Raw genomic sequence first — 18,146 nt, forward strand, 5'->3', positions numbered from 1 at the left:
TAGGTTGTTTTATCAAATATTCCTAAATTAAAATTTTATTTGTGTTAAAAAAATGTCGAGACAACAACAAAACCAAGCTACGATCATCGTGGATTTGCTAAGGGCGGTAAAAGATTTGGGTAGGCAACTGGCACAAGCTAGTCTCGATGGTACAAAACTCTAACAATATTAGCTCAATTGTAGAACAATTTTGTCGCTACAAACCCCCAACCTTTGATGGCAAGGCAGACCCACTAGCAGCCGAAGAATGGATAAAAGGAATGGAGTGAATCTTCAAACGTCTATCTTGCACTGATGCTCCAAAGGTGTTATTTGCAGAATTCATGTTGATTGATGCTGCAGCCACTGGTGGGAATCAGCATCTCACACTAGAACAGAAGCACAACAACGTGCTCTGACGTGGACACAATTTAAAGACAAAGTGATGGGAAAATACTTCCCCCAAGTTCTGAGAGATCAAAAGGAGACAGAATTCCTTCAACTTAAACAGGGAAAAATGAAGCTTGAGGATTATCAGAGAAAATTCGAATAACTCTCAAGGCATGCACCACACCTAGTGGACACTGAAGCAAAGAAAGTAAGGAGGCTCGAACTGGGATTGCATCCTGAGATTGGTGGAATACTGCCATCCCACCAATTCACCACCTATAGCCGAGTATTGCAGACTGCCCAAGCAAAGGTTGGAAATTGAACAAACTCCCCAGCAAGGGGCCGAGCCTTCAAGAAAGAGAAAATGGATGGGTCCAACAAAGAGAGAGACGGACAAAACAAGAAGGCTAACTTCGGATCAAGTTTTGGACAAGTCGTTCCACCTTGTCCAAAGTGCAACAAAATGTACAAGGGTGAATGTCTGTATGGGAAGCATGTAGCAACTCTAAAATTTATTTATTTTGCATGTTATATAATTACATTTTTTTAAAGTTTACGAATAAAATGAAAAATGTTTTTAAATTTCTATTTTATTCATTCCAAATAATTAGATATTGACAGAGCAATATTTAATAAATCAATATTACACTCATTTTATAGGTCGTATTTAATTAGAAGTCTTTGACTCGAGAAAAATGTTATTTTGGATAAGAACACATTAAGTTAGATCCAATCGAAAGAAAATAAGATAAATAGAATTTTACATAAATTATAATTCAATTCATTTTCTCTCTCCAAAAACGTGTGAGGTGGGTATTGAATTTTAATTTTATTTTTAGTTTAATATTAACCTATTATGAATTTGATGTGATAGCTAGTATCCTATTTGGATAACTATGAATTTGTTATTAAAATATAATCCAAATATCTAAACTAGATTTTATCCAATAAGGCACATATTTTCTATTATAACTTAACCACTTTTTATTACTATAAATGCTATACAATGGTTCGATATTTTACCACACAAAAATTTATACACACGTGAGAGAGAGAGAGAGAGAGACCGAGAGGGGGGGGGTGCTTTTGGGAACTAGAAGAAAAGAAACCATTTTGCAACCATTATTCACTAGAGCTTTGATAAGATTTTGGGCATGTCCATTCATATTTTGTTCAATAGTTAATTTTATTTAGTGAAGTAAGATAGTTTATGTGCAAGTGTTTTCGTTTCTTTATGCTTTTATATTCAACTAAATATGCATGGATTGTCAATAGACATTCTTTTTTTTGAAAGAGATATGAAATCCAATGGGATTATAAGAGGGCCTATACTCCATAAGATCAGAATGGTATGAAGTATAATTTTTATTGTCATATATTTGTATATGGAAACTCCACGTTTCTTACTGGGTTTTTTGAATACACACTTTTATAATTTTTTACAGGTTAGTTCGAGTCGATTGGATTTGTGGTGGGTGGTGATGCGGGCTACCAAGAGGATCGTAGGAACAAAGAATAAATTTTTTATTAAGTTTTTCCACCTTCTTAATTATTTGTTGATTTATTTTAAGACGTTTTTATTGTTATTTTTCAGATACGATTACTATGTTTACTTTAAATTTATGAATGCCGCAGTCATTATTTATTAAAGAATTGTATTTTGATCTTTTGCTATGCCAAATTAAAGAAAAAATGAATTTTTGGTAACACTTCAGTGTTATGAAAATTTGGGACGTTGCAACTTGGTATTAGAGCACGGCTTGACTTTTCTGTAGACTTGTTTTTAAAAAATAAATAAGTAAATATTTTCGAAATAGTTCACGTGAAAAAAAAGTTTAAAAAATATATATTTCCGGAACAGTTTACGTGAACAGTAAAGATATTTAAAAAAAAGTTTTGGAAAAAAAAGTTTATATATTTTTTTCTTTCTTTTCTCATATTTTTGAAAGTTAAATGTTTTTGTTTAAGTCAATTTTGAATGATAGTAATTTAGAAGTTTAATTGTTATGGTTTCATAACTATGATTCAAATTTCACATGTGATAAATTTTTATGCGTTTTAACTTTAGCCTTTGGGATATTTTAAAAATGGACCAATTTGAAAATTCATATTTTAAGAGATTTCACGTTTGATTTATTGTCTGATTTTTGTTGTGTTGTATAATTGCAAAATTGAAAAGTTTTGTCAAAAGGACCTAAACTGTCTAAGAAGAGCTTGAGATTTAAGTGATTCGCCTATGACCCCCTCTCATCTGGAAGCCTATTAGTTGCGCGTTATTCAAATCAGCGAGGCCGAAAACAAAACTTCAAACATTCTAGTTTTTGTTTTTTTAAAAAAGTAATTAATTAATTAATTAAAGTCTTAGACGTTTATGAGATAAGAATCATTGGCACGCTACGCTCACTACTTGACCACTCTCCAATTGATCCTAGGTATGAAATATAATGATATATTTATAGCATGATTCATATTATGAAATGTATAAGCATGTTCAACTCGTATAATATATTTGTCATTTTTTTTCTAGAATATCGTGTATGCACTGAGAATAAAATAATATTGATAATGCAAGATTAAGTATAATTGAAATTATACTTGTCACATGATCAGGATAACTAGGAATAGCCTAACATGCCTCCAGCGTGTTGAAATGGCCATTGAGAACTACATAAATTATGAAGTGAGATGGAAGCGAACTTTAGTTGAACATGTTGAAGATTTTCTTTCTAAGTGAGAACGAGCAAGATCATTTGGATATAATGAAGGGACAGTCCTCTCGATATACCATCTTATAAGCACTATGCGACCTCAATGGAGAGACGTGGCTTACTCCGTGAGAGATATGGATTATGAGTTATATTTGGAAGATGATTGGGATAAGATTGATTTTAAAGGATACTGTAAGGATATCATAATTTTATGAAATTACAGACGACAAGCACCAGCGCCCAAACCCGAACCAGAGCCAGAGGAGGACCTGGAGGAGGAGCCAAAAGAGGACCCTAAGGAAGATATCGAACCAGAGCCGGAAGACCCTAAGCAAGAAATCCAACCACAAAATTTCATTGATTTGATTGCATATTCCGAGCCAAAGTCATGCATTACTTTAGATAATGAGATGCCATAAAAAGAAGTCTTTTTTTTTTTTAGACTCACAGGGATTAGAAATAAGTGTTATTTATTTACTTGGGAAAAGTTTAATTGTTTATTTATTTATTTGATTTTGAAGAGCAAGTTACTATATGTAAGGATTTGGAAATTTATATTTTTAAAGTTATTCACTATTACAAAGATTATTAATAATATTAGGTTGTTTAATCAAATATTTTTGAATTAAAATTTTATTTGTGTTAAGAAAATGTCAAGACAATAACAAAACCAAGCTACGATCATCAGGGATTTGTTAAGGGTAGTACAAAATTTGGGTAGGCAACAAGCATAGACTGGTCCCCATGGTACAAACACTAACAAAATCAACTCAATTGTGGAATAGTTTTGTTGTTACAAACCCCCAACCTTCAATGACAAGGCAGACCCACTAGCAGCAGAAGAATGGATAAGAGGAATGAAGCGAATCTTCAAACATTTATCTTGCACTGATGCTCAAATATGTTATGCGCAGAATTCATGTTGGTTTATGCTGCAGGCCATTGGTGGGAGTCAGCATCTTGCACTAGAATAGAAGCACAACAACATGCTTTGACGTGGACAAAATTTAAGGATGAAGTGATGGGAAAATACTTCCCCCAAGCTCTGAGAGATCAAAAGAAGATAAAGAAGGGAAATTTCAAAGTTTTTACTTTAGCCCAAGGACGAGCCACGGAAGACCCGAACGCAGGTAATTTCGAAAATGAAATTCTCATAAGGAGGGTAGATTGTAGCGACCCTAAAATTTTAGAATAAAATTTATTTATTTTACATGTTATATAGTTACATTTTTTAAAGTCGAGGACTAAAATGAAAAATGTTTCTAAATTTCTATTTTATTCGTTCCAAATAATTAGATATTGATAGAGCTATATTTAATATATCAATATTAGACTCATTTTTTAGGTCGTAATTAATTAGAAGTCTTTGACTCGAGAAAAAAGTTATGTTGGATAAGAAGACATTAAGTTAGACCCAATTGAAAGAAAATAGGATAAATAGAATTTTATATAAATTATAAATCAATTCATTTTCTCTCTCCAAAAACGCGTGAGGTAGGTATTGAATTTTAATTTTATTTTTAGTTTAATTTTAACCTATTATGAATTTGATGTGATAGCTAGTATCCTATTTGGATAACTATGAACTTGTTATTAAAATATAATCCAAATTTCTAAACTAGGTTTTATCCAATAGGGTACATATTTTCTATTATAACTCAACCACTTTTTATTACTATAAATACTATACAATGGTTCCATATTTCACCACACCAAAATTTATACACACGTGAGAGAGAGAGAGAGGGACACTTTTGGGAACTAGAAGACAAGAAGCCATTTTGCAACCATTATTCACTAGTGCTTTTAAAAGATTTTGGGCATGTGCATTCATATTTTGTTCAATAGTTCATTTTATTTAGCGAGGTAAGATGCTTCATGTGCAAGTGTTTTCATTTCCTTATACTTTTATATTCAATTAAATATGCATAGATTGCCAGTCGACATTCTTTTTTTTTTTAAAAGAGATATGAAATTCTACGGGATTATAAGAGGACCTAAGATGAATGCTCGCTTGATTACCGATATACTCCATAAGATCAAAATGGTATGAAGTGTATGTGTATATATATATATGTGTGTGTGTGTGTGTGTGTGTGTGTGTGGAAATTGCATGTATCTTACTGGATGTTTTCGAATACTTACTCTTACAAATTGCATTGAGAGAGCATCAAAGTAAGAGGATCTAGGTTATAAAAAGAGAGACTTGCATATTATGAGAAAGGTTGAGAGTCTTGCAAGATCTTTCTGTACTTTACTATTGATCATAGTGAATTCTCCATCTCTATCCGTAATGTTCCCGAATTTGGATTTCCACATCAATCTTGTGTTCTTGTGTGATTCATTATTTTCATTTTGCCCATATTTTTTGTCTTCAATATTCATAATAAGTGGTACAAGTTCTATCACTAGGCTATTGCAAATTGGCTACTATAATAGTACAAGTAACTTAATTCTTTGTTCATTAGGAATTGAAGAGGGGAGAATGAGTAGACATCGAGCAATTTAAGGCTCAAAAAGCAAGAAGTGGAATAAGAATAGAATAAATGTCCAAGGGGAATCCCACCCATCTACATCATCATTTACACATTAATAAGGTGTTAGAAAGAAAATGGGGAGATATTTTTTTTATTTGGTTGATGAGTTTTTTACCCCACCAAAATCTCTTAATATCATCTATTCGTAAACAAATCTGTAAGTTGTGATATACATATAGCACAACATTGAAATTAAGGTTAAGTGATTGGTGAGTCTACACAGTGTATGCACAATTTTATTTTGTAAACCAAATTCTTTACTTAAGGTCTTTTTTGCTAGAAATTAAATCAAGATTTTAATTTAAAGTCAAAGTCTACAATTAATTCTAATCATACATTTAATGGGACTCGCAACTTTTTAATCATACATTTCATCTAACTTCTATCAAAATCTATCCAAAAATTGGTTTTAATCCCCACTGAACATGGTTGAAATAATTTTTTTTCAAAGCTATTATTATTACACCGCTAAACAGAGACATTCTTACTTCCCGACAGAGAAAAAATCTAGAGAGAAATGAAAAAGAGAAGTTTAGAGCTCCAAGTATGGCAGTTTTAGGGTTTTGAGTTAAAAATTTTATAATCTGGCAATATTTGTACAATGGAAAAGCCAGGTAGATGATTAAATTATACTTCACTAAGTCAACTTCACGACGACTCATTGTCACAGCAGCTTCCGCAGAGCCGGATCAGAGCGGCGGAGTTTCCTCCATCGATCGATTTGTTGAGGCAATCGAGCGGGAGTAGCTTTGGTGATACTTCGATCTCGAGAGACTACTACGTTCTTTCTATTGAAAATATAGACATGCATAAATTATATTTGGATACCATACCTTTTAGATGCATAAAATTGGACAGAATTTTGACTTGCCAAAATTGAATTCGTAAAGTATAAACGAGAAATGTATGAATATGAATTTGTTAGAGGCAAGAGTTTGACTCTTTGTCATTAAGACGATAATACTCTGCATGGGTGCTAATGGTTTTTAGGTATTCATCTCCAAAGATACAACGACCATATCTCGTAATAGGAGCACTCCAAATTACATAGACCAATGAATCTACTTATGTTTTGAACTTGCTTTATATGAAACTCGACTCCTAATAAATGTAGAATCTTGAAGTGAATATACATTAGTACGATAATGCAATCATGAAGTGAATGAATGAATAAAAACAAATACATGGGATCTATATATAGATATTGAACATGTTTGGCTCAAAAGACACAACCTATGGAAGAGACACAATTATTGGAGTTAGTCTCCATATTTGAAGAGATACATCTCTTGGAAAATGATAATGCCAAAAGTCACTATCTTTTCATATAGAAGGACACACCTTTTCAGCCAAATAATTTTTAGAATATTCCATAATATTCTACGTAATTTTTTAATAATTCACGTATTTAAGTTACTTAAATTTGGGTTAATTTTTCATTCACCAAATAATAATTTCCACATAAATATTTAAGAATTGTTCAAAACGAATTTCATATATAAATTTTCAACAACCCCCATGTGAGTGAAGATTAATGAATATGATTATGCAAATGCTAAAGAGAGTTCAAGTTGAAAGCTATTGCATTTTGATAGGTCCCTTATGGGTTTGAACATTTTGTAGTGAAATACTATCAAATTTACTTGGTTAATCAGTGAACGGGATGTCTTGAACTGTCAGTCGTTGATGTAAACCAAGACAATGGTACTCACATAATAACGTCCCTAAGATTTTTGAGTTCTCACTGTTATATTCATTTTGGCCCTGAATAACTATTGGATTTCATAAGTGCTTTAGAGAATACAAACCTGAAATATTCTCATAGAAGTGACTACACTTTACACTTATATAGGTAATTTCCTATTAAGAGTTTTCCTATTAAGAGTATCTACCATACCCTACTTGGTTTGTCTAAGATATACGAATCATTAGAAGTATATCTTGACCAAAAAAATTTTGCAGATAGCACTTTTCTTATCATAGGAATAGCCATGAGTTAACTCAAAGTGCCCATTGAATCTTCATAATTTAGTTGTTCCATTAGACCAAGATCTCGGGATCTCCAATCAACAATATTGCGTTACCATTACAAAGATTCTTACTTAGTAGACTTTTAATCACATTCCATTTGATATGCAGTACACTTGATCTCAAGGTAAATCTTTCTTAGTGAATCCACGAGTTTACACCATTTGAGATCAACTGCTTGTGATATATATCAATGACACATATTATAGGTGACTTTATATCTCATTAAATATAGCTAGCAATCATAGTAATTCATTTAGCAGATATAAATAATCACCAACTAAAAAATCCTTCAAATAAGCCACATGCCAATATGATTGGAGGATTTCTAACAAATCATTTCACTTAGCCCAACATTTTTACTAGTGGATTTAGAATTATGGATATTCAATTTGCAATTGAACCAAAATCAACTTCAATTTATGAACATTCATCAAACGGGGAAATATATGGAAATAACCCAAATAAAGAGGCCATTTTTCCAAAATAGCCTTTGGCTAATTTTGATACCCAAAACACCCCCCTTTATAATATTACATAATAAGTTAATAAAATATAGAAATCTTTCATTTTAATCCTTAAAAAATTAAATACTGCTTGAATTTTAATAGATTATCAATTTATTTGATTTATTTGATTTTTGTTCGCTCTAAGTAGAATCATTTTATTGGTATCAGAGCCATAGAGATCATGGAAATTAGAATAAGAAAAATAGATAATTATTGACATTTAGAAGAAGAAAGAGGTAGTTATATATTTTTAAAACCTATTCATAATAAATAAAAAATAATGATACTAACAATAATTAAAGAACTACCTAAAGAAATAAAGGAACAAATATTAGAAAAATTAATAATAGAAAAAATAAAAGATATATATACATATGAAAAAATTATTAATATATATGAAAATGAAGAAAATAATTTATATTATAAAGAAAAGTATGAGTACAAGTAATAATACACATTTAAATTTAAATAAATTACTTATAAAAATGAAAAAAAAAACACAATAGGAAATACGAAATATAATGTTAATACCAGAAAGAATGAGAATATCAAATAATATACAATTAATAAAATTAAGATGTGAAAAATTAAGAGTTGAGAGTAGATATTTTATTATAATAAAAGAAGAATTAGTAGATTTAGATACATCTGAGAGAAGATTTAGAAAAATAAAAGATACAAAGGAAGATAAAAGATATAAATTAACATATAAGTTAGAAATAAGAAAAAATTAAGATGTCAATAAGTGAATATATGGAAGAATTAAAGTTATGAATAAAAATATTAATAAATGATGTACAAGATTTTAGAATTGAAATAAAAGAAACAAGAAACGATATAAATATACTAAAAATCGAAATTAGAGAATTGAAAGAAAATAATAAAAATAAAGATAAAAAATAGATAAAAAAAACTTATAAAAAAAGAAATGAATCGAATAGGTAAGAAACATATAGAAAAAGAAAATATAGTAATAGAAACAGGAAGTATGGATGATGAATTTAGAATAAATATATTACCAAAAATATTAGAAGAGGAAGAAAAATCTAGAGAAAAATCATTAGGTAAATTATAAGTAAAAAAAAAAAAAAAGATAAAAATGAATGAAGAACTAGATTTACTAATAGAAAATTTTGATCAATTAAGTTTAACTGATATAAGTGAATACCAAGTTTTAATGAATACTGGAGGAGAACCTAATCTAGCAGGAACCTCTAAACATGAATTACATAATAAGATGAAAACTATGTACCTATATATAATAAATTATATAGACAATTTTATGATAAAGTAAGAGATAGATAACCGCATAAAGAAAATAAATATAAATATAGGTTTGAATTAAATGATAATTATGATAAACCAATTAATCATGGAGGAACAAAACTAGATTTAGATTGTAAAATAGATACTAAAAAGGCCTTATTAACTTGGGCAGATTCAATGATATTATTCTTTTTATATAATAAAAATGACACATGGGAAAATACTGAAAGAAGAATATATTTTATAATAGCATCCTTTGAAGGATATATTAGAAATTGGTGGGAATGAATAAGCAATGATACAAAAACATTAATAAAAAGAAATGTACAAACAGAAATAATAAAATCAGATAGACAATGTATAGAATAGTTACTAGAATATATTTCAGATGAATTTTTAGGAGAATATTGAATAAGAAATGCTGAAAGTGAATCAATAAGGGAAAAAGATAATGCTAAAATAAAATTAATAAATTTAATAATATGTGATATGTGTAAAATTAAAGAATATACTTGTAATTAATGAAAATCAAGAAGTATATCAAGACATGTACTATAATAAGTTACCAGGTTCATGTGGAATATATTTTAAAATAAAATTTGAAAAATATGTTAGAGATAATATTGGAATACCTAGAACTTTAGGTTCAAGAATAAAATTTTTATTTGAAAGACTTGTATATATATGTCAACAAAGACAATTAATGAAAAAATCAGGAAAATTAACTAAAATATATTGTGAAGATATGGAAACCTCTGTGCAATGGGGATGTAATCTTGAAAGAAGAATTAATAAAATAAAATATAAAAATAAAATGTTTAAAAGTTTTAGGAATTTTAATAAAAAATATATAAACCGTAGAAGAAGATATTACAAAAGAAAAAATAACTCATATAATCAACAGAAGAATAAAAAGAAAAATAAAAGCGAATGTAAATGTTGGAATTGTGGAGAAATTGATCATATAAGCCCTGATTGTGATAAAAAGAAAATTAGAATATTACAAAAAGAATACTTAGAAATAAAAGATGAATGAAGTGAAATATCATATATTGAACAATACTATAATCAAGAAGTATATATAAGTGAAACAGATGATGAATCAGGATCTGAATAGAGAAATTGAAGAAATAGAAAGTAATAACATAAATATACAAGAATATGAAGGACTAGAAGAATATGGATTAAAAGTCACTTTTGATAACAAGAAGTTTAGAAAATTGCAAAAATTATCGTTAGATTTAAAAAAAAAGGAAAATGGGAAGTCTTTGATAGAATTTGGAAAAGAGAAAGAATAGCAATAAATGAATATCACAAAATAGAAAAAATCATAGATGTAAGAACGACTTATGGGCAACATAAATTAAACCTTTTAACAAAAAATATAGCTGAAAAACTATTAACAAAGATTAGTAAAAAACAAAGTGAAAAAATTCAATATGTTTATTTAGCAGGAAGACAAATAATGTTTAAGTCACTATTTAGAGAAGAGATAGATTCACCCTTAACTATAACTTTACATGATGGAAGAATAATAAATTTAAAATATAGTCATTTAGGAACGATAGAAGGAAATTTAGTATATCAAAAAATTATGTTTACATTTTATCCAAAATATTGTGTACCATTAAAAGATATATATTTTAATGAAGTTTTAGGATTACATTTTAAACTTCATAAAGATGATATCATGCAACCAAGTGATCAAATTATGACTATAAAATATAGAGTTTTATATACATTTATTAATTCTAATTATGGGAATATTTATTCCAATAAACCATATATTGAAGTTCATAAAGAATGTAAAGATATTAGTAAAATAATAGAACCAAATAAACAAATAAGTTTAATTCCAAAAGAATATGAATTTAGTATAACAAAAAATAAACCTGAAACAACAGAATTAAATGAAGGAGAATGTTCTAATAATGTTATATTTTAGGATGGAAAATTAATTAAAAGATCAAAAAGTTTTAAAATACCTAAAAAAAACCAGTTAGCAGAAATTAACAAAATAAAAGAAGTAAAACTGTATAGAAATGCTGAAAATATGAAAATAGAAGAAGAATATTATAATGAAAGAAAACATATAAACGAACCAAACATATTAATAGATACAAGAGTTAGTGAATGTCATATAATTTCAATTAGAAATAAAGGTCTAATGACTCATAAAACTGAGCCATATAAGTATGTGAATTTTGATGGATAAGTACGTATTATTGATTTAGAAGTTAAGGTACCAATAAAAATAGGAGGAATAGATCTTTTAGTACCATGTTACATAGATAAGAGTAAGGATATAAATCACCATATACTTTTAGGAATGAGTTTTCTAAATGGATTAGAAGATTATAGTATAAAAAGAGAAGAATTATAAATTGTTCATAATGGACAAACTACATTATGTAAAAAGAATTAGATGAATAATCAGATAAGTTTTTCATTAGCTGTGTATATACAAATTACTATTGTAGAAACAAATATAACAACTTGTGCTTTACTAGATACAGGAAGTGATATAACAATATTTAAAAGTTTTTAAATAAAATTATGGAATAATAATAGTAATATAAAAATAACCGGAGTTACAGGAGAAAGTACTTAAATAATTAATAGTGCTGACAAAGTTAATATAATTCTTGGAAGTAAACAAGTAACAATAAATAAAATTTATAAATATGATAAATTAGAATGTGATATATTATTAGGAAATGACTTCATACAACAATTTCAATATTATAAATAAAATAATTATATGATAATGCTACAAACACTTTGTGGACACTTATTAAAAATTTCTAGAGAATTTAAACCTTATAGAGTTCAGTCAGCCCAGCGTGGTGATAAATGGGAAAAAAGCCAATTATATATAATGAAATAAAAAATAATAAAAGAATATTATATAAAAAGGTTCTAAAAACAGGAAAGAAATGAAATATAGAAAAAATCATTGAACAACTAGAATGTTATAATAAGAGTTAGACTAATGATGTATACTATAGAAGATACACAAGAATTTAAAAATCAGATAAAAGAATTGTTAGAACAAAAACTTATTAGACCTAGTAATGGACCTTATAGTAGTCTAGCATTTATGGTTATGAAACATTTTGAACAAGTTAGAGGAAAAGCTAGGATGGTCATAAATTATAAAGAATTAAACAAATATACTAAATTTGATGGTTACTTTCTACCAAATAAAGAAGTGTTAATAAATTTTGCAAGAAGAAAACAATATTATTCTAAATTTGATTGTAAATCAGGATTTTGACAAATAAAAATGGAAGAAGATAGTATACAATATATTGCATTTAGCATACCTCAAGGAAAATATAAATGGTTTGTTATGCCATTTGGTATAAAAAATGAATCACAAATATATCAAAAAAATGGATAATATATTTAAAAAGTTTAATGAATTTCTAATTGTTTATATAGATAATATATTAATATGTTCTAATAATAAAGAAGAATATAGAAATCATTTAATCCAATTTATTAGGGAATGTAAAAAAGAAAGAATTGTACAATCTAAAAAGAAATCTATAATAGACAAATCAGAGATAGACTTTATTGGATTATCAATAGATAAAAGAGAAATAAAATTACAAACTCATATATCCAAAAAGATAGAAAGTTTTCCATATAAATTAGAATCCAAAGAACAAATATAAATTTTTTTAGGATGTTTAAATTATGCAGAAGGATCTTTCTAAGAAAAGACATAAAATCCAAGTTTTACTTAGAAAAATAAATACTAAAGGATGGAATGAAGAACATATAGAAATAGTTAAATCATTAAAAGAAGAATGCAAAAATTTACCAAAATTAAGATTACCAGATGAAAAAAATAATTTGATTGTTAATACAGATGCCTCAGATAAATATTAGACAACAGTATTAAAAACAGATCTAAATGAAATTTGTAGATATTCAAGTGAAATTTTTAATCAAGCAGAAATAAATTATATTACTCATGAGAAAGAATTATTAGCAATTATTAGAGAAATAAAGAAGTTCTCATTATTTGTATTATCCAAAAAATTTACTGTTGAGACTGATAATTTTCAAGTTGCAGGATTAGTCAGGAATAAACTACCATCAGAATCTCAATACAGAAGGCTCCATAGATGACAAGCTTATTTAGCATTTTATAATTTTGATATAGTCCATATTAAAGGAGTTAATAATTTTCTTGCAGAAACATAGAATTTGCTGATGGATAAAGCCAATGTCATGGAATTATACCAATCTATCCTACATACACAAAAAAGGACAGATTTAATTATTAAACTTTTGCTAAAATTAGAATGAATCTTTTTAAGATCTTAAAGAATCGTAGGGATTAATTGATGATTATGAATAAATGTCAAGATATACAATTGAAATATTAGATAATCTATTAGAAAAAATAAAGAATATTATCTCTCAATTAGAAAATGTAAATTTACCATTTGAAGAATATAGCATTTTAATTAGAAAATATGAAATATATGTTGCAGATTATTCTTATTTATTAGATTATAGAATAGATTTATGTTCAAATATTCAAAGTAGAAGGTGAAATGTTTAAAAGATTAGGATATATGTTGCAATATAGAAAGAATAATTTCATTAAGGGTAATATAGACATTTCAACAAAAAGGATAGTGATAGGCCAAATAGAAAAATCTCCCCTTCAAACATTCCAACAACTATTATTTCGTATCCAGTAAATGCAATAATCAATTTTCATCCATTTAACCACTTTCAACATAGTGTGTATCATATTTGTGAACCATCCTTATAATTAGTATAAGGGCTTTCTACATTCTCATATTCATAGGAAATTTTTCTATAACTTCTAAGGTATAAAGAATGTAACTTGTAAAATAGATTATCCACAATTCCTTAATTAAGAATGTATTCTATGAGTCGTAATGCAACCCCCACAAATCTTGGGTTAGGTTCAGACTTAGAGTTCATTAACTCTTTTAAAAGTTTGATCTATTAGATAGACAATATCCATTTCATATATTCCACATCACAAAATGATTAGGAATGTCAATGTCTTGTGAAAGTCTATGTACTTCCACATTTAAAATTGTCAATTAACGAAATGACCAATCTCCTTTTCTCTTTTTCAAAGTGTTTAAAAACACTTTTATAGTTTCAAGAAAAAATTTGTCTACTTACGGGATAGACCATATACATTATTTCTTTTATCCCATGTTTAAACCAACCACAGTAGTTTCCAATTGATGCAATTACCAAAAGCCTTTTAGAATATATGGAACTATCAGTTGTTGCCAATTGATGCAATTACCAACCATAGGGTTATTAGGTATGTGGCTAGTCGACAAGAGGTTTTGTCTAGGGAACACACTATAGTTTGAGGGTCTCTAAAATTCTACAATACTTTGTTGTGTAATTGAATAGAGGAACTGCAAAATGTTTTCTGTTATCTATTCATTGAAATTCAAAGGTATATATATACATACAATCTCTCTAATTAAGGTACGTTAATCTGTCTAATTAAGGAGTAGCTAATTATGCTAATTAGCAACTGTAATTATGCTAATTAGCTACTATAATTAAGCTAATTAGCAACTAATTAGCTCCTAATGTCAGTTATTCTTTAATACTTCCCCTCAAGCTGGAGCGTAGATATTAATCATGTCCAACTCGTTACAAAGATACTCAATCCTAGTCCCATTTAATGCCTTTTCCCCAAGTTGCTCTCCAATCTTCACATAACCAATAGAGATTACATTTTCCTGGATTTTCTCATGAATGAAATAACAGTTGATCTCAATGTGTTTAATTCTTTCATGGTGTACGGGATTTGAGGCAATATGAAGAGCAACATGGTTGTCACACCAGCGTTTTGCTAGTACCAAAAGCTTCATTCCAATTTTAGCTAGATGTTTTATCCATAAAATTTTGCATGTGGCCTGTGCCATGGCTCCGTACTCTGATTCTGCGCTGGATCTGAATACGACATTTTGTTTCTTGCTCGTCTAGGACACAAGGTTTCCACCAACAAAGACACAATATCCTGTAGTGGACCTTCTATCAATTTTGGATCCAGCCCAATCAGCATCTGCAAATCCCTTAATGCAAGTGTGTCTGTGATTGCTATATACTATACGAAGACTACGAGCTCTTTTCAAGTAACACAATATATGTTCCAAAGTTGTCCAATGTTTTATTGTAGACGTAGACATTAATTGGTTGACAACATTGACAGCATAAGCAATATCTGGACGGGTCACTGTAAGATAGTTTAGTTTCCCAACTAATCTTATGTAATTTTCAGGATCATCAAAGGGATCACCATCATCTTTTGTAAAATGTACATTGGAAACCATTGGTTGTTGCATAACTTGGCCCCCATCTTTCCGGTTTCGGCCAGAAAATCAAGTACATATTTTCTTTGAGATAAGAAAATCCCTTTTCTGTTTCTTGTTGCTTCCATTTCCAAAAAATATTTTAGTTGATCCAAGTCTTTTGTGTGAAATCTGGTATGTAAAAATAACTTGAGAGAGGAGATTCCTGCACAATCATCTCTTGTAATGATAATGTCTTCGACATAAACAACAAGAAGAATAATACCAACTACTGATTGTCTATAGAAGACTGAGCGATCACACTTGTTCTTCTTTAGCCCAATCTCTTAAGCTACCTCACTGAACTTGCCAAACCAGGCACGAGGACTCTATTTTAGACCATACAGAGATTTCTTCAGATGATAAACTTTTCCATACTCTCCCTTAGAAGTAAGTTTGGTCACTGGAGAGAAGGTATCTAAATAATCCACTCCATAGGTCTGGGCATGTCCTTTTGCAACAAGTCTGGCTTTCAGACTTGCCACAGAGCCATTTGGATTAACCTTGATAGCAAAAATCCATTTGCATCCCGCAACTTTCTTGCCTTTAGGTAGATCTACCAACTCCCATGTGTGATTTTTATCTAGAGCATATATCTCCTCAAGCATTGCACTATGCCTTCCAAGATGACCCAAGGGTTCTTTTACTGTTTTGGGCATAGAGACTGAATCTAAAATGGCAATTAAAGAACTAGACGTAGAAGAAAAACGATCATATGAAATAAGGTTAGCCATGGGATAAATAGATTTAAGGAGAGTGCACTGGCGTTTACCTTTGCGAAGGCTAATGGGAAGGTCGAGGTCATTTGGAGGATCAGATGACAAAGTAGCCGATGCAGGACATGGATCATTGTTCTCTTGCCTTCTGGAGTAAACGTGGATAATATGTGGCTTTACTTGAGTAGGAGATTGCTCCTTATAGGTGTCGGGAGATGTAAGAGAAACACCATCATTTGATTGCCTAGTAGGAGTACTTGGATGTGCGATTTGGTAGATTAGCTACTCATCTTTCTTTCCCTGACTTGTAGGGACGGAGGGAGAAGAAAAGAATGGTGTATTTTTCGAAAAGATCACATCAGTAGAATCTAGACATTTATGGAGATCTGGTGAGTAGAATCGATACTCTTTTTGAAGACGAGAATATCCCAGAAAAGTGCACTTTAAGCCTTTTGGATCCAATTTAGTAACGGATGGCCTTACATCATGAACATAACAGGTGCTTCCAAATACCCGTGGTTCCACTGGGAATAATGACTTGTTTGAAAATAGAAAACTGCATGGAATATCTCCATTAAGTACTGTGGATGGCATGCGATTAATCAGAATGCAAGTTGTAGAGATGGCATCAGACAGAACTACCTAGGAACCTTCGTTTGAAACAAAAGGGCTCTAGTTGTTTCAAGTAGATAGCTATTATTTCTATTAGCAATTTCATTTTGAGGAGTACCAATATAGGAGGATTGGTGAAGAATCCCATGTTGAGTCATATAATTCCTGAATGAGTCTGACATGTATTTTTTAGCATTGTCACTTCTTAGCATATGCATAGAAGTATTAAATTGAGTTTTAATTTTAGCATAAAAGGCACAAAAATGAGAGAACACTTCAGATTGATTTTTCATAAAGTAAATCCATGTCATTCGAGAAAAATCATCCACAAAAGTAATAAAGTATCTAAACCCAATTTTGGACACAACAAGACATGGTCCCCAAACATCAGAATGAACCAACTCAAAAGCAAACTCAGCTCGTTTATTAATTCTCAGAGCTAACGACCTGCGGTGATGTTTTGCAAAGTGACATGACTCACAATCTAATAAAGATACATGGTAGAACTGAGGGCATATTTTCTTCAATGTAGATAGAATGGATGTCCCAACTGACAATGTGCTATAACTAGGGAGATTATACAGGAACAAGCAACATATCGAGGCACCGATGTATCAAGAATATAAAGACCATCAGATACATGTCCTTTACCAATAATCTGCTTCGTGATGAGATCCTGTCATGTGATCTGTGGCACCTAAATCAATCACCCATTTGTTTGAAAAGGAGATAAGACATGTTTTACTTGACTCAGCAAGGGTAGTAACTGAAGTGGATTCCTTCAGTGATTCTTGATACTGAGAAAATTTAGTATACTCATCAGCTGATATCATAACTGTTTTATCAGAATATGAAGTAGGAGCGTAGCAACATTAGCAGTCTAAGTTCTCTGATTGCTATTCTGCAATTTCTTATAGTATGGCTTGGTGTGGCCTGGCTCATGGCAGTAGTAGCACACAACGCTGTTTGAATCATTGTTATGATTATCAACTATCTTGTTTCCTCTTCCCTTGTTGTTAGCTCTCCT

General features: G+C 29.7%; 2 protein-coding genes across 2 annotated transcripts in view; one reads left to right on the plus strand and one right to left on the minus strand.

Annotated features, from left to right (window-relative positions):
* LOC111404023 (LRR receptor-like serine/threonine-protein kinase ERL2) overlaps positions 1 to 18,146 on the plus strand; it is a 73,562-nt gene that overhangs the window by 30,506 nt on the left and 24,910 nt on the right. The gene's annotated exons all lie outside the window — the stretch shown is intronic.
* LOC111404693 (uncharacterized mitochondrial protein AtMg00810-like) lies at positions 15,423 to 15,773 on the minus strand. The gene has a single exon (XM_023033462.1). The coding sequence runs from the start codon at positions 15,771 to 15,773 to the stop codon at positions 15,423 to 15,425; it is 351 nt and encodes a 116-aa protein (XP_022889230.1).

The sequence above is a fragment of the Olea europaea genome, chromosome 11 (assembly GCF_002742605.1).
Source record: "Olea europaea var. sylvestris chromosome 11, O_europaea_v1, whole genome shotgun sequence".
In the NCBI taxonomy this organism is placed as follows: Eukaryota; Viridiplantae; Streptophyta; class Magnoliopsida; order Lamiales; family Oleaceae; genus Olea; species Olea europaea.

What these genes read in the sequence shown, in the direction of transcription:
- LOC111404693 (XM_023033462.1), bottom strand. Translation starts at nt 15,773, where the DNA reads ATGGTTTCCAATGTACATTTTACAAAAGATGATGGTGATCCCTTTGAT.